Source organism: Neolamprologus multifasciatus, chromosome 23 (assembly GCF_963576455.1).
Source record: "Neolamprologus multifasciatus chromosome 23, fNeoMul1.2, whole genome shotgun sequence".
In the NCBI taxonomy this organism is placed as follows: Eukaryota; Metazoa; Chordata; class Actinopteri; order Cichliformes; family Cichlidae; genus Neolamprologus; species Neolamprologus multifasciatus.
In genome coordinates this window covers 3914867-3937984 of record NC_140460.1, presented here as the reverse complement: position 1 = coordinate 3937984, position 23118 = coordinate 3914867, and the positions used below count along the sequence as shown (strand labels likewise).

At 41.2% G+C, this 23118-nt stretch overlaps 2 protein-coding genes and 1 long non-coding RNA gene across 7 annotated transcripts in view; 2 read left to right on the top strand and 1 right to left on the bottom strand.

The window, feature by feature from the left end:
* Nucleotides 1–7753, top strand: part of LOC146490750 (guanine nucleotide-binding protein G(q) subunit alpha) — a 41169-nt gene extending 33416 nt beyond the window's left edge. For all 4 annotated transcript variants that reach the window (XM_085152408.1, XM_085152406.1, XM_085152407.1 and 1 more), the window contains 2 exons: nt 3100–3253; nt 3546–7753. In XM_085152408.1, coding sequence (XP_085008534.1) covers nt 3100–3253; nt 3546–3736 — 345 coding nt within the window. In that variant the 3' untranslated portion in view covers nt 3737–7753. The remainder of the gene's footprint in view (nt 1–3099; nt 3254–3545) is intronic.
* LOC146490749 (uncharacterized) lies at nt 2942–10120 on the bottom strand. Its single transcript, XR_014872520.1, has 2 exons — nt 10006–10120; nt 2942–3727 (listed from the first exon to the last, which is right to left on the bottom strand). It is a non-coding gene; the product is annotated as an uncharacterized LOC146490749 (long non-coding RNA).
* A 772-nt stretch (nt 10121–10892) lies between these two features.
* The window catches only part of tle5 (TLE family member 5, transcriptional modulator), a 52943-nt gene continuing 40717 nt past the window's right edge, over nt 10893–23118 (top strand). For both annotated transcript variants that reach the window (XM_085152411.1, XM_085152410.1), the window contains exon 1: nt 10893–11024. In XM_085152411.1, the coding sequence (XP_085008537.1) occupies nt 10998–11024 (27 nt within the window). In that variant the 5' untranslated portion in view covers nt 10893–10997. The remainder of the gene's footprint in view (nt 11025–23118) is intronic.

The window sequence follows — 23118 nt, the reverse complement described above, 5'->3', positions numbered from 1 at the left end:
TCATCAGACTAACGTCGTATGTCCGCATGAATGAGACACAATTTATCAAATCTCTCACAACAAACTGGGCGCAGGTCTTCTGTTTATTTCAGGGATATTTTGCCCGTGTCGTCAGCTTTGGCGTCTGACTGTTCAGATAGAATTATCGCTAATAAAGCTAATGTGATCAGCCTCTGTGTGCCCTCTGCTCCTCTCTGACAACAAACCCTTTCTCTGACCTGGTCATATGATAAACCAAACCCAGCTGCCAGCTGTGACGCTGTACATCAGTACAGCAGCTGCTGCAAGTCAAGTATCCCAGGGTCCAGTCGTCTGGCTGCTCTGTTACCAGTTTAACTGCACACACGTATAGTGCCAGTTCAGGCACCTCGCTGGACAGACGGATCTACTGGACGGGGATATGGTTTAATTTTTACAGTCATTTTTCTCCACTTTAATGTTCAGACTCTAAGAGGTAATAGCAAACAGCAGACAATCGTGATGCTATTATTAAACTCGTTTAATGAAAGGTTACCAGCTAAGACAAAGCTTGGCAGACTTCAGTGTGCAGAGATTATCCCGCTGTGATGACAAGCTCAAGACTGAGACTTTGACCCTTTTGGACCAGTTCAAGCCTGACAGGAGTTTTCTTTGCCTTTGATTTCATCGAGTCTGTCCAGGATTGTCTCGCGTCTCGCCATGATGTAATGAATGACCCCGCATGAGTAACGCTGGCAAGGACTTTTAAATTTAAATCTGAGAGAGGCAGACGATGTCTAATTTCTCTAAAGTGTGTGTGTGTGTGTGTGTGTGTGCTTCCACCAGTGTTACCAATTTGAAAGGATCTTGAGAAAGTGTGGAGAACGTTATGCTGCCTGTAACATTGATCAGCATGGCTGGTTTAGTGGTCGGAGATGATCTGGGGAGGCACATCCATAGAGGGGTGAACACACCTCTGCAGTCTAGTCATCTGCACCCCGACTGCCATTAGGTATCAGCGTGAAATCTTTGGACCTACTGTCAGATCCTACGCTGATCCTACTGTCTCCTCTGGGACATTGCGTTTCGATCCGTCTGACTCTGTCAAGTCGCCATGATGTTGTCAGGCATGCATACAAGAATGTGAGGGCCATACTCACATTGGCCGTTTTTGAGTTGGTGCATTTTACCAAAATTTCATTGCAGCATTTTTACTCCTTATGCCGGGCTCACACTGTGCGATTTTTGGCCCATTTTGAGCCGATTTTTGAGTCGTGTGACCGTCTTGGTGAACGGCCCAATTTTGGCCTTCATCGTGCGTCGTGCATCGTGTAGTATACGTGGGGTAACGAGAAGCGATTAACACCTCACGACCAGCTCCCGATCATCAATCACTTGGTCATGAGGATTTCAAACCTGTTTGAAATCCTCGCGACCGTCGTGAGGGTGTCACCGCAGTTTCTCACACTGCGCACGCGCAAACACAAATGTCAGCGAAAAAGACGGAGCAGCACGGCAGTGCAGCGTGTGATCTGGACACAAGCGATGGAGGCACTTGTAGAACTTTGGAAGGCTCATCCGAGCCTTTTCGATGTGGCCCCACAAAATTATCACGACCACAACAACCGTGAAAATAGTTGAATAGACATCGCTGCTCAATCACAGCTGCCTGATCATGTTTTTCATTAGCAATTTAGCAAAGTTGATTCAATTCAATTCAATTTTATTTATATAGCGCCAAATCACAACAAATGTCGCCTCAAGGCGCTTCATAGATACAGAGAAAAGCCCAACAATCATATGACCTCCTATGAGCAGCACTTTGGCGACAGTGGGAAGGAAAAACTCCCTTTTAACAGGAAGAAACCTCCGGCAGAACCAGGCTCAGGGAGGGGCGGGGCCATCTGCTGCGACCGGTTGGGGTGAGAGAAGGAAGACACGATAAAGACATGCTGTGGAAGAGAGACAGAGATTAATAACAGATATGATTCAATACAGAGAGGTCTGTTAATACATAGTGAGTGAGAAAGGTGACTGGAAAGGAAAAACTCAATGCATCATGGGAATCCCCCGGCAGCCTACATCTATTGCAGCATAACTAAGGGAGGATTCAGGGTCACCTGGTCCAGCCCTAACTATATGCTTTAGCAAAAAGGAAAGTTTTAAGCCTAATCTTAAAAGTAGAGATGGTGTCTGTCTCCCGAATCCAAACTGGAAGCTGGTTCCACAGAAGAGGGGCCTGAAAACTGAAGGCTCTCCCTCCCATTCTACTTTTAAATACTCTAGGAACAACAAGTAGGCCTGCAGAGTGGGAGCGAAGTGCTCTAATAGGGTGATATGGTACTACAAGGTCATTAAGATAAGATGGGGCCTGATTATTTAAGACCTTGTATGTGAGGAGCAGGATTTTGAATTCAATTCTGGATTTAACAGGAAGCCAATGAAGGGAAGGTGGTGTGTGTTGGTGTGAGTGAAAGACAGAGGGAGAGAGCGAGCGACAGAATTTCTGTTATAAGCTTCATTTTATGGACGCACAGTGTGAGCACTCGGGTCGCATCAGAGCATCGGGTCGTATAGTGTGAGACCTGCATCGTGACCTACGAACTTCTAACCTCTGCGAGTCAATCGTACAGTTTGAGCAGGAGCTGAATCGCGCGACTGAAAAAATTGCACAGTGTGAGCCTGGCATTAGGCATGAAAGACTGATGTAGGGTATTGTTGTCACCTGGTTGGCTGGACAGCATGGACGCTGAATTTTGAGCACAAGAACTCAACCAAATTGATGTAGGATTTTCAAGTTGATACCATGAGTACATCTGCTAAACTCAAAACAAGCTAAAATATTGGTGAAGGTCAGAGGTCACCGTAACTATTCTGAAACTCTAAAGATGAGACCTGTTTTTCAATTGAAACCATGAGTGTATCTACTAAAAATCTCCGATTACAAAGCCACTGTTGCCAAAAGCACTTGCAAGTTACACTGTCATCGTTACTGACTTTATTAGAAAGAAACAGAAATGCCATATAATTGCAGGTTTTGGATAAATGCTTTACAATTTGGTTGCTTTCAGTGTCGAGTGAATCTGAAAGTGAAGCGTTCTGAACACATCGCTCTCTTTAACGTCCTCGTTTCGTTGTTAGAACCGCATGGAGGAGAGTAAAGCTCTGTTCAGGACCATCATCACATATCCCTGGTTCCAGAACTCCTCTGTGATCCTGTTCCTTAACAAGAAGGACCTGCTGGAAGAGAAGATCATGTATTCTCACCTGGTTGATTACTTCCCAGAGTTTGATGGTAAGGAGTTGACTTGTAAACAAGAGTGTTTCAAAGAGTGAAGGATGTGATGTGCACGCTTGAGGTTTTTACTTTATATAGGAACCTTGCTTTTGCAGTTTATTTTTTTTATTGTAGACTGCCACCTTATGGCCATGATGCTGTACTACAATACAAACTAATATATTCCTGTAAAAAGTCACATCGCTCTCTTATTGAGCAACCTGTCACCCAAGTGTCTTTTATTTTTGTTTTAGCGAATCCTTTCCTCCTCGCTCATACATTTAACTACACCACTCTGTCCTCCTCCCAGGTCCTCAGCGGGACGCGCAGGCAGGTCGGGAGTTCATCTTGAAGATGTTTGTGGACTTGAACCCAGATAGTGACAAGATAATCTACTCCCATTTCACGTGCGCCACCGACACGGAGAACATCCGTTTCGTCTTTGCGGCCGTCAAAGACACCATCCTGCAGCTCAACCTCAAAGAATACAACCTGGTGTGAAGGAAAATTGGAAAGACAGATGGTTAGAGTGCAAGCAAGACACCCACAGCCCCCACACTCAATGCAGTGTCCACATCTGCATGAAATGTACTCGTAAAGAGATGAGCATTGCTTTGTGCTTTTACCAGACCAACACTATCCATATTCTGCCCTCTCTCTTCACACTTGGTTGCTGTTTTGCCCAGTTTTAAGGACTCTGTTTTTTGTTTTTTTTTGGTTTTATTAACTGCTTGTCTTGCACAATCACACATGAAACACATTCAGATATAACACTCCCTCCATTTGTCACCTCTTGGGAGGTCGTTCTCTACTCCGGCGCTCCTCGTTCGGCCCTTGCCGTGGCCCACGTTTTTCTTTCTCCACACTACAGTTTCACTTGCGCTCGTGTGTCAGAGGTGGGTAGAGGACCATCTCCCGGTAGACTAAGCTTTTACGGACAAAGGGCTCTCTCCCATAGTTATTTAACCCATGCATGCTATACACTACAGCCTGAGGGCTTGAGGCCAGGTGGCACACACTGGACTCTGCTCATCTGCAGAGGGTAACGAATTAATCAGACAGTGCTGGGGTGCAGAGAGGTACTTGGTTCTCCTGGGTCTTGAATTGTCCATTATGTGTTCTTTTAACTCTTTCTGGGGGGTTACGTGCCCTAAATGAGAGCATAGAAGCTCTGTTGAATGTAAATAAAGTTTTCATGCTGCTCACACAGAGTGAGGGCTACACAGATGACTACATGTTCTCTTTTGACTTTCGATATTTTCATCTATATTAACGTCATTAATTCTTCTGTTGTTCGCTAATTAGGAGGAGTCGATCGACGACTACTCAAAGGAACCCTTTCAGGAGTGGTCAGGTTCTGTTTATTATTCAGTGCCCCTGATTTTATACTGAGACAACACTACCAGTATTTTCCGTACTGTACACCAGCTCCCCTGTAATTCTATCACTTTGCCAAATTAAAACCACCTACGTTTTTCTGTAAATACAGTAACATTGCCAGTATCGTTTTAATCCTTTAACTAGTTCAGATACTAAGAAACATATTTGGGAGCTGGTTTTTGCCAAAAACTAAGTGAAGGTTTTCTCCCGAGTCGGATCGTTCCAGATGTTTAACAGCGTAACACCTCACTTTGTGTGGCATTTCTTTATGTTGTCTCAATCACACGTGTAACAGTACTGTGATTTTTATTTGTGTGAGGATAACGTTCTTGTGCACAATGTGTGAATGATGGCATCAGGATAAACTGGTGCAGCAGTCGTGTTTCGGATGAAATAAAGCTTTTGCGCTGCCAGTTTGCTTCAGTCACAACTTTGGTTATGATCATGCAAATGGCTTTTTCCTCTCCTGTAATCGCCTTCATTTTTGCCATATTAATCAGCCAACATTTGATAAAACTGTCACAATCATAAATTTCTTTTTGTATGTCTAATTTATCAATTGGATTTATTTGTTATTGATATAGTAAATGAGACGTTGTCCCTAGTTTCAGCTCTTTTGTTTTTGTTTTTTCAACATCAAAGTTGGGAGTAGATTTTATACTGCTGTAAAATATCAAACTATTTTATGGACAAGTGTTCTGTTTCTAATGATACTTCATATATTTAGTTGTTGCAGTTCTGTTTTTGAAGTGCTTGACATAGGAAAAAGGAAAAAAAAAAAAGGTTTCTGTGTCAGGTTTGTGCTTTATGCAAATAGGAAAATGAAAAACAGACAAAAAATTACTTGGTGGTTAAATATTTACTGTTCAGAGATGCTTGTACTTTTTGTAATCTTTAAGGATATGCGTTTGCTCTTGGTACCGATCCCATATTGTGCGTCTTGCCCGATAGTAGTTTAAATATTCCATTAAGCCAAGAGTTGACATGTGGCTTTTTTTGTTTTTGTCTTCACTATGTAATTCAGGTAATTTTTCATGACTTTCTCATCACAAGGGCTACTCTTAGCAGCTTTGGTAGAAATGAAAGGAATCTGAATGGTGTAGAGCAAAAGGCGCAATTAATTAGCCTCGGGAGGGTGCCCGAATCAGGAGCGTGTTGACATCCTTTTGAGAGCAGCAGTCCACAGAAGCCTGATAGACGGCTGGTGGCCGTTTAGGTTACACCCCCCCCCCCCTCCCCTCCCCCAATTTTGTTTTGTTTTTTTACCTTCTAGAGAATAACTAAAGGAAGTTGGGTTTCTTAAGTTGCAATAGGATGTTTTTAGTGTCTTTTTTATTCGACCGTATCACCCAGGTGATCCCATTATGAATTATGTGCTGAAATCAGCGATGCAAAGTTTTCCTCTGTGCTTTTTACATATTTGCCTCTTCATTGGTAGTGTTTTCATGCTTGACTTTGACACTGGCTGCATGGGGCCGGGAAGGGGAGAGAGAATGCTGGGATGTTTTGACCTTAAGTGCACATTGAAAGAGGCGGCAGGGTCAGATTAAACTTACCCTGCTGGACTGTAATCTTTACTTTAGTTTAGATGGTAAATGGTTAATCTTTGGTGCTTCAAGAAACATTTCAAAGCCTTTATTTTTTGACCCACTTGCCCATGTGATGCTGACTGACTGACTGAAGCTGGCCTTTTGGATGCCACACAAAGGCACGTTCAGGAAACGCTGTTCCCTTGAGCCGTGGCTTGCAACTTTGAGAAAATACTGTCCTGCAGACGGTAAAAACACAAAACAAAGGTCGCGTTTAGCCTCTGGTGTCAGCGCGGTGGCGTCGGTTTCCGCTCGCTGACGACGTGGATTTTTACGCTAACACAGAGTCCCATGGTTACACTACCAATGACCAGAGCCGTCAGAAAAGCCGGTTCGGTTATTTTTAAAAATCCTTTTCTTTTATATCTACTTTGCTTTATTCTACACACAATGCATTTTAACAAAGACTCACATGACAATCCAGTACAAAATGGTGTGCCAAGCAACGGCTTCAAAAACCTGTTTATAACTTGACCCAGGCCTGTGCAGTGAAAGTTATTGCAGCATTTAATTGAGTCTTACTTGTGGTTTTAGTTTGCAAATGAAGCTTGCATGATGGGCCTCATTTCTTTCTTCTTTTTTTCCTTTTTAAATTGTATTTATTGAAAAACTTGCCAAATGAAGGTACTGAAATGGCCATTGTGTTTTTGGTGGTTGAATATGCTGCGTGTTTACATCTGCCATTCTGCGCTCTCTCTTATCTCCTTTATTTGATTGGACTGTCTATTGTTTCCCTGGGTCAAAGGCACTGAAAATACACCGCTGCAATGGGCCTGCGTTCATGCAACTTGTCCATTCAAGCACGCTCGTTGGTACTCTGAGGGGTGTGTGTGTGTGTGTGTGTGAGAGAACACTTTGATGGGTGTTGCTTATGCTTGAGGTCCATTCTGGTTTCAGGGATGGATATAGTGATATTAAAAAGCTCTCTGCATCTTTTTTTTTCTCCCCTTTTGTAAGGTTGACACACCGTATTTAGGACCACTTGACATGATTTTTTTTCTTTTCAGACAATTCAAATTTTGTGTAGTGGTGTACAAATTGAAAGTAATGTATTTTTTTTGTTCGTTTTGTTTTAAAGTATACCAAATGTAAATTCTGTACAATGAGTGTGCCAATCCCCTTTTCTTTGTAAAGCCAGACTCTTAACAAGTGCCAATGTTGTGGAAAAAATTCAGAGGACCTGTGGATTTCGTGGTCCAGTTTTTAAAGCAAACACTAAGTGTGTGATTAATTAGCAAAAAGGACAGTTTTATTCTATATTTAAGATTAATGATGAACTGCTGTTTTTAAAAAAAAATAAGTGTCATTTTAACTGCATGCGTTTTTGTCAGGTTGGGGGAGGGAGTGGGGGGTGAGATACTCTATTCATGCAACGCCCTCGAGAAAAGGGTCCTAATGGTTATTGATTTACAGTATTTTAGCCATATTTCTCTATTTGTATGTTTCATTTCAACCACTGTTGCCTGAACCTCATTCATACATGATGATTTTTACATAGCCTTCTCCTTTAAATGTTTTAAATTGGAATAAAATATGTTCCTATACTCTCTTCTTGCATCCCTGTACTTTTATTCTCAAGTATTTTTTTTTTTTTAAATAGTGACTTGAATATTCCACCGTTTAAGGTCTTGTGTAATTTCTGAATGCATTTTATCCACATGGATTGGAAAATAATTTGTTGCATAAATACTGCTGCCCTTTGGAAAGCAGCGACCTCTCTCTGCAGTCTTAAGGTAGGATACTGTTTAGTGAAAATGGATATTAACAAACAAGTGCTCAAGTGACTGGGTAACAAATCATTTTGACTCTTGAAGGTAATCGCACACTACTTTTCACAAAACTATTTTGATAACGCAGCGCACATATTTATTTTTTACTTTTAGCGCCTTTTAAATCTGAGATTAAGATGTCCTAAAATGGGTTTTGAAGTATGGAAATCCCAACTTGTGAAATGCATATAAATATATACATTCAGTATTTGGTTCAGCCTCATTTACCATGAGTTACCCCAAATTGATGCAGTGGATACGATCAGCTTGTGCCGCTGCAGAGGTGTTACTGAACCAAAGTTAGATTTTTCTTATCCTCCTCTCTGTGGGGTTTGAGGCAGGTGTGTGAGCTGGTCAATCAAGTACAGTAATAAGATGGTCAGCAAACCATTTGGTGGTGGTTTTAGCACTGCGGGCAGGTGCTGTGTCCTGCTGAAAAGGGAATTTAGCATCATCGTAAAGTGCTCTAAAATATTGTCATAAGCTGTGTTGACTGGGAAACGTTCACTGGACTTCAGACGCCTGTATTCTGAGCCTCGCCTTTATTTTCCAAGAGAAAATGTGCAAACTGAACAGTTCTTGTCTTTAGCCCAGGTGAGATGCTGTGTAGACGCTGTCACTGGCTCAGGCGTGGTTTGATATTAGGAAAGCACATGAATGAGGTGCTTGATGCTTATTTTGTTTCTAAGGAGCCAGACTTTATTGTAATTTTTAAAGTGGTCTTGAACAGTTTCTACAGCTGATGCTTTTTCAGTCTTGTCCTTGTCCCTGACCATTTTCAGAGGAATATTACTTTTTGTTTTGTTATGCCACTTAACACTGACCTATGAATCATTCAAGCATACAAAAGGCCTCTAACTGAAGGGATGATACACAGTTGTCTACACATAACAGACAACTTGGCAAATAATCAGTTTTAAAGTATATTTGAGCACTTTGTTGCCACCAGTCTGACGCAAAAACAAATAAACTGTTTGAATTTTAAGATGACAGTTTGACAGCTATAAGTGTTTTGCCCTAAAAGGTGATTCAAAGAAAGCCAAAGAGGCTTCACACTGTTGAAGAACAAAGGTGGTCAAACTATAGACTGAATTTCAAGCTTCCAGACTGTTTTTACGCTATTTCCATGCATGTTTCCACTTCGGTGCAGTCATTTATTGAATTGTCCCATTTTTCCTAACAAAACAAAGCAACGAGGGCTGATTCAGAACTTTTGCATCTCACCGTAGAGTTAAGGAATTTTCATAACTTCACTCTTAAAAATATAAAACGCACTCACTGTGGTTCTATTACGTTCTATGCCCATAACTGTGAATTTAAAGGTAAATAACAGTCATTTGCTCCCAGTAGAGTAGAGAGTTCGCATAATAGATTTCTTCAGTTCAGCTCTCTACAACAGGGATAATAATAATAATAATGGATTGGATTTATATAGCGCTTTTCAAGGCACCCAAAGCGCTTTACAATGCCACTACTCATTCACTCTCGCATTCAAACACTGGTGGAGGCAAGCTACGGTTGTAGCCACAGCTGCCCTGGGGCAGACTGACAGAAGCGAGTCATTTTACATCGTTTACTTTGATATTACGTGGGCCGAACCAGTGAAACTTCTGTTTCTGTCAGTGCAAAGTAGTTTAATTACACATTTAATCCCTGAGATATCTTAATTTAAGAAAAAGAAGTGCAATTTAACCACTTAAAATTCTCAGCTTTTCTAACTCTGTCAAGTATGATGTATGATGTATGAATTGTAAGTGTGGACCTACTTTTAAAAAAAAGTTTCCGTAGTAGTTTTAAAAGTAATAACTTTTCAGTTACATTATTGTCTGTGTACTTTTGGTGTAGTGTGAGTGGACATACTATCAGTATCATACTTCTGTATCAGTAGGAAGCTGTAAAATGTAAGTCTAACAACTAAAACCTATTTTTTTAAATGTTACTTTTTTAATGTAATAATTGCTCGTTATTCTTGGCGATAAACTCTGGCACACAAACCTCCAGTGGTGAGTGGGGCGAGCCTGTGTGTGCTGACCTGTCCGCATGAGGCGCTGCTTGCTCAGACTTGGGCCTGCTGCTGTAGATCTGCGGGGTGTAGAGCGGCTCTCCGCGCATCTATCCGTGGTGTTTCTGTGTGGGGCGTTCAGCCCAGCAGCGTCGCCTTTGCCTACCCACCAGCTTCGGGAAGGGGCTGACTTTCTGGCTCCGCTGCCGATCCTCTCGCACTCCCTCCGTTCAAGAGGGGATAAACACTGAGAGTTAAAGTCCAAGCCGGGTTTCAGCGTTGCAGTTTCAGCGTTAGCGGCGATTTTAATTTATTTTTATCCCCCCTCCCTCTCTCTCTCGCTCCCTCCACTCACGCGACTCAATTGTTGCCGTTGGACCAAACGGGATTGAACTTGAAACGAACCCGCAGACATTTTGTTATTTCTGAGATTTCTTCTTCACTTTTTTCATTCCTGTGGCGGCAGTTGGCTGCGGGGAGCGAGCCGCGAGCTGTGAGGGGGCCAACGGCACGAGGCGAAACACGGTCGGCGTTCACCTTCCGCTCCACTCGCGGGCTGCATCCAAACATTTACTGCGCGCACGGCGTTATTAATTTACCTGCGCTGAGCTCGCGACGCTGCCGCTCGTGCGTTAAAGCGGAAAGCTTACAACGGCGATGAATCATTTTGACTGACAGCTTTTGAAGAATTAGCTAGCTTTAGCCAGCACTGATGGTGCTTTCCTGCTCACGCTAAAGCAGTAAATACGGGGTCGGGACAACCCAGACAGGACACCGACTATTTTGCCTCTCTAACGGCCGCAAAGTGCATCACTTATAATCGGCTTAATTTTATATTTATTTATTTTGTTTAAAAGAGGTGGTGGGGTGGGGGAGTCCCCTAGCTACTGTTAGCTAGTCATCCTGCTAACGCTGGACAGCTCCTGTGTACGGCTGGGCTAGCTTTGGACAAAAGAAAGAGCAACGCAAGGGGAAATATAAACATCGTGTTTGGGAAGGAGAGCAACAAACAAGGAACTGACATGATGTTTCCACAATCAAGGCACTCAGTAAGTGGCTTTTCATTTCAGCACTGTTGTCTGCTACGTGTTTACGCATGCAGGTTGAGTCGGGGAGAGAGGAGATTACGCATGTGACTTGTTTCTTGGCTGCAATTAAACAGAGTTGCGTTTTTTATAGTAAAAAGAAGCAGCGTTTGTGGGGCAGTAGCACAGTGTTGGTTTCTAACTGCCACCGTTTAGTTCTGTAGAGGACGTGTGGACTCGACATGGCAGTATTTGTAATATTTGCATTGAAAAGCTGTTAAACTTTTTTTTCCCTCCCAGATGATTGCACTGAAAATCATCCAAATCAAACACCTCAGTTGAATGCTGTCACGTTTCATAACCACACGCTGCTTTCACTCCCTTGTGCCATTTAGTTTCATTCTCCAAAATGCCAAAAAGCAGGCATTTAGGCAAATTGAGCTGTGCACTGTTACATGCAGGTGGGTGATTTTTTTTTTTCTATTTTATTTATTTATATATTTTTATGAGTGGAAAATGCACATCTCTGTTCTCCTAAATTCCAAGTTTCCATGGTAACAGATACTCGTCCAGGGCATGCATTCATCAGTGAGGAAGACTCTCAGCCCTTTGGTCAAACATTTATGTTTAGTGACTGGCAGAACTGTGTCACCTGCCACTGCAGTTGTGTCAGTATGGCTTTAGAGCCCTGATTCTATTAGCTAGAAAATTAAATTAAATAATTATGTTTTTTCAATCTTTCTGGGCTTAAAATTACATTGGAAACCTTCTCCATTGTGTTATGAGAAACCTTTTGATGGCCTCCAGTTTTTGCCCCCTGCAAAGGTGAAAGCAACAGAGTGATAGATCCAGGTAAACACAACAAACGGCAAAAAGACTTTTGCTTTGCTGTTATGAATCATGCCCTCTGTTTTTCTCTGGCAGCATTTTGTTGCCACCGCTAGTTCTCTTACTGTTGAAAGGGTAAGGGTTGTTTGCTGAAGCCGAAACCAGAATGTCTTCTGACACGAATGCTTTGCCCTTTGGCAGTCTGTGTGGCAGCCTGATTATGCTGCACTGTGCTGCTGCTGCCACTGATGTGAGTCTTCAGAAGTAGGATGGAAGGATTTGGGAACCTCTGGTTGCAGTCTGGCTTGTCAGATCGGTGAAACCCTTCATAAGCACAGAGTCCCCAGACACCTCAGCTAAATTATGTTATTTTCAATGCCATCTGCAAATCCGAGAATACGTAAGTCTCTGTTTATCCTTATGAATGTCTCCTAAAGCAGGGAGTTTATCAGAGGTATGAAAGCAAGAGGAAAAAAATGTATTTGTTTACAACCATTTTATTAGCATAATAACCAAATCACATACAATTACAGCCTCTTACATTTTGTTTGTCTTTGTGCTAATTAATATGCTTCAGTTACAAACAGACTTTTCACAGTTGTTGAGGTTTGTGTAGCTACAACGTGTAGTTACATATTTTGGAAAGTGCAGGTCCAGCATGGCGTATGGAGCTCTCTGAGGTCTATAGATTAAACACAGTACTACAAATCAAACATTAGACAGGACACAAATCCGTTATTCTTTATGTGTATTTAAAACTGCTGAATTTCATGTGAGAGAAAGCAGATTTGAATTATTGCTTCACTAACAAACTGCAGTTCAAGGTGGCTCTCATGAGCCTGGGAGACCACTCCCCCTTTCCCTCGTAATCCATTCCCAAACCCTGCATTTCTTGCAGATGTACTAAATTGAACCCTAATGTATAGAAAACACCTTGTTCTTAGTAGCAGAGCAATCCAGTTTAAACAGTTACGCAACTTTAGAGCCAGTGTAATCTACATCAATACTTGCATCAAACAGAAAACCGATAGCTGCCAAGAGGCTCGATGGAGTCAAATGCAGTGTAGCGCTACTCCTGTTCTGACAAGATGTTTTGAACTTCCTCTTCATAACGTGCACTGTCAAGCGGCAAGAATGGGTTGACATTAAAGTTCTGCCTGCATATGAGGATTTCCTCAGGTCACAGGGTGGCAGCGTACTTGACTGCTTGCTTTAAATGTGTTCACTGAACTGATCATGGTGATTTCATCTTTATCCTCACCCCGCAGTTTTAAATTAAATTCATCGAGCAGGTCGGTCAGATATGTCAGGAACGCTAAGTCCAAAAGCTACTGGCAGTCCTCTAGTTTTGCATGTTTTCAAGCTTCAGAAAACCAACTCTTTTAGGTTGTGTAGCTTTCATACTTCTGAAAATTTCCTTAGAACAAATGGGCTTAGAATTTGACAACGTTTGCGTACAAGTACTTTTGTGCCGTCTGGTTACAATTTAGTTATTTCCTTACTGTGAAAAATTGCAAGTGTGTATGTGAGAGACACTGGGGAGTTTTTATTTGTCACTTTCACCATGAAGACACAGTAACAAGTTGAACTTGTTTACAGATAGAGATGAATACTTGAGTCTACCTTGATTAGAGGACAGAAGGCAAGGCAAGTTTATTTGTATAGCACAATTCAACAGCAAGGTGATTCAAAGTGCTTTACAGAGACATTAGAAACAAAAACAAATAAAAAGCATGATTTAAAATTGATTAAAACAAGCAAACTAACTAATTAACAAACAAACAAACAAACAAACAGTATATAAAATCAAAACAGATAAAATCAGAACAGTAGATAAAATCAGTAGTTAAAATGTAAGTTTTGAAATTTAAGTTTAAAAGTGTGGATCCAGAAGTGGATAAATATCAGGTACAGAAAAAACTGTAAAGTCATAACATTTAGTAGCATTTAAAAAAAAATACTGAAAGTTGATGTTAAAAGTGTTTGTTCTGTGTAACAGCCAATTGAGTCTGTTAGGTTACCTAATTTTTGTAGTGGCTGTCTAAAAGAAAACAAGTACCACCTGTGCATAGTCCCAGCAGTGTTGCAACTTGAGTGTCCTGATAGAAAAGAACATTTAGTCATTATAGTTATTCATATAAACACTGGTGTACATTTTTGTGTAAGGTGTGTGGAGCTACTACAATAACGCAGCTGCCAGCACCTTGTTTACTTAGTTGTTTACTTGCACTTACTGCAAGCATCAATAAAACATTGTTCAGTATTTTTTTTTTTTAGTATTGTCATTTACGCAAATTTTCTTGAAAAATTGTGATGTCATTTTGAGGCTATATCGCCCACTCCTAATTACAGTTGTGCATGACTATCTCTGGAAGAGAAAGTTATTATTGTAGCTTTTGTCTTTGTCTTTGCCAGAATGCTGGTTACCACAACACTGTGTATATCCTTCCAGATACTCCTAACATTTGAGTGAATAACAACCTCTGCATTTTGTTTGCTTCCAGTGGATCTCTGTGGATCCTAAAGAAAACCTTTTATCAGAGAGTACAGTAAAGGTACTTATGTCAGACATTTGTTTTTATTGTATTATTAATATTAAAACCTGCACTCCACATTGGGTAATTACTGGGACGAGATGCCATCTTTGGTCTTCTCTCGTCTCTGGTTGAAGTTATAAACCAGTCACCTCCTGATGGAGTGAGTCCTCAGTCACCTTTTCCAAGGTGAGAGCAGCTGGGCCACTCCACTCCTGCCTGTCTACTTATCTAGGAGGTTATTTTTCTAATCCAATTGAGTGCTCTTACGCTTTATTGGAGTATTAAGACCAAACTCACAGGATTAGAAGTGGGGTTTGGGAATTTAACGTCTTTTCACCGGAGCTGCAGCTGGTTCAGTCTTAACCGACTACAGTCAGTCACGCCTAACCTTTCACATACACACCGCCCTCCACTGTGAATTTTCACATAAATAAACTGTACAAACACACACATTCCCTGTTCAGATCCTCTCTTCAGTCGCTGCTGTTGTCATAAAGGTTCAGGGATGGGAAGTATATGTGACACCCATATAGATATGAGTGTCACTGATGGGTCTCGCAAACAAATTTAGTTACGTACACATTCAACAATCCTCTCATGTCAGATTTTCAGGGGAAGCTTTTATTGGTTGGGATGGTTATTAAAATATTTAGGTATTTTTAAAGCTGTTGACTTTACTGAGACACTTGAGGCACATTTCCTCAATGCAAAGTGCATCTAAAAGGCATATTTGCAGAGGCCGGTAGGCTTTTAGCTGTTTCATAATTGTACACAAGTGACAGATTTTCCCGTCTCCGTACTTTTTGCTTTTTGGATAGTTGCTTCTTTCCACAGATATCTGAACCCATGGACCATATCAGCTAAGTCAATAATTCAGTCAATTTTAGCAAACATTTAAGTGCAATTTATTTGCTTCATTGTATTTTCAGTCCACTCTACCTTTGTTGAGGCTACATATTTAAATATACTGATTCAGAAAAAAAATTATAGGTTTCATATACACTGAAGCAAACGCTATCATATTGTCTGACGCTGGGAATACAACGGGCAGCTGGGTCTTGGAAGCAGTTTTGTTCCATACTTGGCATGGCTTTAGATCAGACTGGGAGCATTTCAGAAGCAGTGTTCAGTCTGTATAAGGTCTTTTAATTTGAAAACTGATTAGATTCTTTTTGCCATTCCTGTGGCTTGATTTCCTGCCCTCCTCAAGTGTTCTGTGCAACTTGACTGCTTCGGTTAAAAGCAGCACAGAGTGGAGAACTGCTGCAGGAACGCTTCTGAAATATCTGCTGGAATTACAAGTTGTTTTAGGTGAGAATAAAAAATGTGACCTTAATGACAAAGAAGAGGCTATCTTCAGCTGCTCTGTTATTCACAATGGGTAGCTCTTCACAGTGGGTAGCTCGGCATGTTGGATTTGGCAGAGTTTTTACACTGGATGTCCTTCCTGATGCAACCCATTAAGGACTTGTCTCCTCCGGGATCCACTCGGGACACGATCAGTTGGCGAATATGTAAACACTGAACTTGACCTTGACCTTAAGCACAGTTTGGGTGAACACCCATTAGTTGATCAGTAATATTTTAGGAAGAATAGAGATTCTTGTGAATTTTGGTCAGTACATCCCTTGCTGTGAGCTTATTGGTCATTTTACAGTTTAAGCTATTCATGCATGATTTTTGTTAAGTGATTCTAAGGAGTAGGCCAGTTCATTGCATGCTGCTTGGTTATTACATTTTATTGCCATACTATGAAGCACTTTGAAAACAGCCACAGCAGATAGAACGTGCTGTTGAAAAAGTGAGTAATTACATTGAAAATGACAAAAGTCCAAAAACAACAAAAGTAAGAACAACTATAATACAATAAAAACAAATAAGATCACTGTCTTATGTTGGGTCAAAAGCCAGAGTGTATAAATGTAATTAAAAATAAGTTTTAAAAATGGACAACATAGGGGCCTATCTCACGTGCAAACGGCAGCAATAGAAAATGCTCTGTTCTCTTTGAGCTTCCACTTAGGTTTCTGTATGAATTGGCATTGCTAGTCAGATGACTGGTGAGCTAGTGTAACAATAATCGAGCCAAGACTATAATAAATGCATTTATTACGGTCTAAATTCTGCCTATGGAGGAAAGGTTTCACCATTGCCAATTACCTTAAATGAAAGAAGCTAGATTTCACTGGTGCACCAATTTAACTGGCCATCTAAGCGATGATGTCACCAAATACTTACAAAAACAGGAGATAGAGTTGACTATCATCAGCATACCAGTGAAAGGAGGCTCCAATTTTTTTTTTTTGAATGGATCCCAGTGGAAGCCCTTAAATTGAGCCCTGTTGCAGGGCTCAATTTAAGGGCTTCCACTGGGAAGCATTGCATTGCAGGGATCAGAATCAGTGAGACAGAAAATAGACCTAAAGAAGTGCCACAAGATGCTGTAAACAACTTATTAGGATATCATAGTCGACTCTATCAAAAGCAGCGGTTAGATCAAGCAGAAGAAGAATTACATAGTCACCAGAATCTGTACTAGGAAGGGTTTTAAATACGGATTGAAAACTCCCAGATATCATGCTTTTCCAAAAAAGGTCAGTTGAAAATTGGTTGCTAGTAGAGCAGGGCGATATGACCAAAAATATTTATCACGATATACATTTGAAAATTTGCGATAACGATATAACTGACGATATAATTGACACTAGACAAAATACTTTGCAACTCCGCAACTTTATTAGTGCAAAAAAACCCATCAATGTATTTTTACTTAAACAAGCAGCTGTTTTTTTTTTATATGCATTAGTTATATAACAATTTAACAGTGCAAATGCAAATTCCTTGCTGACAGTTTAACCAAAAGGCATTTCCAGTGGAAACTGGCCGACATATCCTCAGCATAACCATGTATAATATCCACAAAACTTAAAAAGAGGTTATACACACACACACACACACAATACGGTAATATTATGTTGAAGCACAGTACGTATTACTCCGCGAGGCTCCTGCCTACGATAGCCGTAACGCTCCGACAATCCATCAAGCGGTGCGGCTTCGTAGCTTAGCAAAGTCGCACTAAAACATTTGACAGATTTTCAAGCGCCATGTACATAAAATCGTTTCGAGGTCAGTAAACACAACCAGAATTCATACAGAAGGCACACGGTATAATAAGGGGCACTGTCGATTTTCAGAAAATTCAAAGGATTGATTTTAAGTGCGCCGTATTTTACAAAAAACACGGTAATAATGCTAGCATGCTCTACCAAAAATAGTGCTTTGTTGTGTATCTGACGGACGAAAGCTAAACCAGTTCCACACCACTGAAGTTGCAGCATTTTTACAAACCAATTCTGGTTCATCCGTTTCATTCAACGATCCGCTTTCATCCTTCTTATTCTCCGTCGCCGCCATGCTTTTTCCGCCATGCGTGTATGAAAACAAAGGCACTGCGCATGCGTGTTTTACCCATATTCTATCGCCATATTTCATTTTCTTGTCGTTGCCTAACATTATGCCGGTATTACCGTGAATGGTATGATATAGCCCAGCCCTAGTTGCTAATGGACATTTTAACCTCCAGTTGCCAAGGTAACCCTGTAATGTAATTGCCACCCACTCATATGTCAAGAGCCCCGCAGATGCTAGTCTAAAATGTCCTTCAGTGAGTTATCTGATGTTCACATATCAGCTAAGGAATCAAATATTTTACACTTGTAGTTAAAAAAGAATTGGTTTCTAAGTTCCTTGGTTTATAGTGTAAAGTTGGAAATTTCAAATTGTACTGTAACTTTCACATAGTTTATTACAGTGTTTAAAAAGAAGTAAATGTACACAATTAACTTTCACATTGTGTTTGTGTTATTAGTTGGTGCTTTATGGCATCGGAATAATTGTTTTTCCATAGAACTTTCGAGAAAGTTGAACGTGCACTCCTCAGTTGGCTACATGACCGTGATGGAGGAGGATATCCAGCCCAAAGAGCTGCAGCATGGCTCTGACTCTACTGTTAGAACCGGTGGGAGAGTTTGGTACAACCCAGCTGTGGACAATAACTTGTGCTGAGCGCTGAGCAGAGAATTCAGGTCTTGTCTAAACCACGCGGCTTAGCTGGCTTATCCAGTGCCTGTGCAAAATATTGCGGCTGTGGACGGAGCAGAGTTGACTGCTCCTGTTGTAAGACAGAGATGTTGTATTTAAGCTGATGCACTGCTGGCTCAGCGGTTGAATTGATATTTTTTGTTTGCGCTTCTTTTCATGTTGACACTAGTGATCTTTATTTGGCGCTGGAAGGGCGCCAGATTTTCTCCATGCAAGAAAAACCCTCATGTCTGAGTGTCAGAATCCTTTAATATATTGATACAGCCAGCAACGTTGCATATTCCATGTCTGAAAAGGGCTTTAGAAACAAAGAAGACTAAGGTTTCTGAGGTTTAACGGGGATTCACTTGTCATTTTATGTCAGTGGGCACGTTTTAATCCCCCGTTGCAGGTTACGAGCACAGTTCATTGGTTTAAGAGGGAAAAGCCTCATTTGATCGTGGCACAGTGCCTGACCCAGTTGACAGCATTTGCCATATTGTTTGGGTGTTGATTAATCCTAATGCAGCTTCAACAAAGCTGGCAGTGGCGTGAAAGTGGAGCAACCGAGAGGCCTGGTGCCAAATCCAGAGAGTAGCGCAAGTAATACGGGAGGCAAAATCTCACAAGTCCCCTGAGCATGTGCTCGACTGTAGAGATGGCCACAGGTTGCACACACACACACACACACACACTCTTGCACACAGCATACACACTTCCACCTCCTCTTGTCTGTCTCCCTTTATCATGTGTTTCCTCCCAGATCTAATGCAGTGGTGGGAGGGTCAGGGGCAGAGGGTGCACAGGCATTATTAAGCCCACTTGAATTAACAGAACAGCCCCCAGCCTTTCCTCTAAAGCCTCCAGCTGGGGGGAGCTTAATCCCCATGGTCCCCTGTCTCGCCCATTAAACAAACTCCCCCCGCCCCTGCTCCATTGCTCTGCTGCACACACACACAGACACACGTTGCTGTGTCTGTGTGTGTGTGTATGAGAGAGAGCAACAAGCTTAACTATGTGTGTCCGATGATTGGCGCGGGGGGTACTGGACATTAGTGCGTGCACAGTAATACGCACAGAGGCGAGCATAAAAACGCACAAACATGCACGTTGGCTTTCTTTTCTGGTAATTATTGCTCTAGTACATGCATAGAAATAAAAGGATTTTTCCCTTTCAATGTCAATAAGAACCCCCACCCCTCCCTCACACACACACACACACACACACACACACACACACACACATTCTTACCAGCCTCAAGGGTCTTATCTGCTTTTTGTATCTGGGGAACAAATTGAATGTGGGGCTTGACACACGCAGGCCAGCAGATGTCTGGGTCATTGAGGTTAGGCCAGCTGATTAGCATGACAAACACAGCCCTGCATGTGCCCCCCACCCACCAACCCACCCAAACATCACCAACCTGCAGGAGGCCCCTCATTTAAGTGGCCGAGTAGAGGCCATGGGTCACAGGTGATGTTGATTTTGGTGAAAGGCCACGGTGGATGATTGTCAGAGTGCTTTGGGGTTTGGTTAAAATGGAGGGGTGTAGATTGGTACAGCCCTTCTCTTGTTGAGCATACACACATACTGACTTAGACTCAAGTAGGCAGAAAAGATGCGAGTACAGATTCAGACACTGACTTATACCTCCTGCTGGTGGCTGGCTTCCCAAACTCAAATGCACATTGGACGACAGTGAGCTGAGTCTGTTCCTTTTTCTTCTTTGTTTCTAAACACAGAAAAGCCCAGCTAAAAATGAGGAAAACACTGCAGCGCCAGCATAATTTGTCGTGCTTTCTTTTTCTTCAACAACCCATTTATGTGTTTGGTAGTAGAAGAAACCGTTTCTGCTCACCTATAGAGTAGATCAGATGTGGGAACATGCTATGTAGTCAAAACAATAGATGGATGTAGTCATTCATGTTTTGTGCATATTGAAGCCTTGCCAGAAATTATTATATTTGGTTTAGAGATTCACCAGTTGACTGTCCAGAGACAAGAATTGGTCTGTTTCCACTGCTCTCCGCTCATATGACCATTAAGGAGCTAGTCTGTGTTATGCCACAAAGCCGCACAGGCAAATAGTTGGACACACACTTAAAGCCACTTACTTTGTTGTTAGCTTGGAACTGAGTGAAGACTCAGACATTTCACTAAAGTAAACAGCAGAGAAAACCGCATAAATGTTCGTGACATCAAACCTAATGAGTCACTTAAACATGGACATTTTATAGAAATTAACAAAGAAAAAGTGGCTTAAACTAGAGCTCTCCAGAACTCGGAGCCAGCCACAAACTAACAAAGGATAAAAACAGTTATGAGAAAAAATATGGAGCCGAATGAATCCGAGAGAAGGGTTGATGTCCTGTTATTTAGTGAAGTTATAAAGTATATGTGTTGTATAGGCTGTCAGTTTTAGTTCTTAGAAAGAATAAGAATAATTGGCAGATAGCAAATAATCAGAAATCCTAATTTGCTGAGAAAATTGCAATCGACGCTGCTCTAATTTGCACAAGAAGTGAAGTGCTTCAGACCTGTCATAGTTTCTGTATCTGCAAACCTGCTAGAGTGAGCTTGGGTGACATAAATGTTGTCCACATACTGTGAGTGCGAGGCTCCGTGCAGACGTCTGCGTTCCTGTAAATTTTATATGATCACACAGACTGAGAAACTGCACTGCAGTGTATCAATTATACACATGGACCCTTCAGGCAGACTTCCAGCAGAATTCCCAGAAGTAGAACAAGAGCGACGATCGGTCCATGGTGTTTGAACTGCCGAGGGGCACAATGCAAAGACACATCTGATTAATCTCATCACAATTTCACTGACCAAAACTTCTTGGATGAACTTTACACAAGAAGCTATATTATTAGTTAGATAGCTGCATTAAAAATGCTCAAAAAGGCATCAACAGCACAAACAAAGTTAATAGATCAGTGGCTTCACTTAATTGATTTGTATTTGGGTTTGCCTTGATGATAGCATAGGGGTAACTTGGGCTCTGTGGTTCATGTTTGCCATTTTAACCCCTTACCTTGCAGTTCCCCGCATGTATGCCTTCTTTATGTTTGACTCCATAAATAAGTTGTCTTTTGCACGTCATCAGTTTGACAAGTTACTAGAAAAATATGACCATGTTTTTGTGAAAAAGGGTGAAGAAAAGGCAGATTAATGTAAACTTTAATTCAGTACTGTTGAGTTGAGTGCATTAAGATAAATTGAGACTGAAAAAGATGACGTTATAAACAATATGGTAATGGACTGGCATGCATATAGGGGCTTTTCTGGAGTTGCTGACCACTCCAAGCACTTTCGACTTCAACCCACATTTATACATTCACACATTGCTTCATTCTATACACTTAAAGCACTTTGTCTGCCACTCATCACTGGCTATTTTAGAAGCACGGGTTAACCTAACATGGATTTAACCTGAGCGTTCAGAGGAAACCCATGCACGCACAGGAAGAACATGTGAAACCCCAGTCTGGATTAAGTTGAAATCTTCTTGCTGTGGAATGACAGTGCTGAAAACGTCATCGCTGTACTGTTTATAGTTTTTCAAGTAATAATTGTTGATGGTTAGCGTTTTCTACAAGTATCAATGCAGTTTTATTTTGCTGCTGCTTCAGTTGAGCAGACGCTGTAGTGTTGGGTGATTCAGATTCTTCACCCACATCACGATTTATGCTCTGAGTCAGTTTCAGTCTCTTTTGGCTTTTATCAATACTGTTTCCACTGCAGTTTAGCCAAAGCTCTAGCATACTGTACATTAGTTAGTTTGAACTTTAAAAAAAGTTATTGACGTTTCTATGCTGTTGTGTTTTTTAAAATGTGATAAAGGATTCATAAGTATGTCTGCAAAGAGGAATATTTTTTAAGTATATTATGCATAACAGCAAACGCACAAGCACCTTGGAGTTTATGGCACCGCAGAGAAGCATATGGCTTGAACAAAGTACTGAATCAAGATGACTGAAAACGTGTCACCGCTCTATAAATGATGCACTTCCCTGCTGGGCCAATCAGTTACAAAACTCTCACTTTGTGGTGATTTTATAAATAAATAAATAAATAAAGAGAAATTAACATGATTATCCATCGATTCTGAGGAAAGAAATAAACAACTAATGGCGTATTTTTAAGTTACAAGCAAGGCTAAACCTTTATGAGAGAGCTCGTAAATGCTTGTTATGTGCTGTATGTGTTACAGTTACTGTCATGAAACCTACAATGAAGCTCAACTGAAGCTGCCAGTTTTTTTTTACAGTATTAAAAAATAAAATAATTGTAATTTTAAAATGAAAATATATTTCATAATAATTATTTTCATTTTAGCTCCTCCCCTAAAATTCTTTAGTGGCGAGGAGTCAATTATCCATCTCTTATCTGTCTATTTGTCCATCTATCTGACTCCAATTCACAAGATTCAGTATTCCTCCTTAACCCTTTAAAACCGGTCAGAGCGGGCACGCTCCGTTTTGCGTAACTATTTTTAAATCCCGGTAGCACTGCAACCACATGAGCTAGCGCAATAAATTTTTTTGCATATGAAACCGGAGGAGTTGTACTTACATCTTATGCCATCAGCTTGTCCTCGGTCACAGTTTCCTTCCACATATAGCTTTGCAAAAACTGCATAAAAAGCACTTGCAGCAACAAA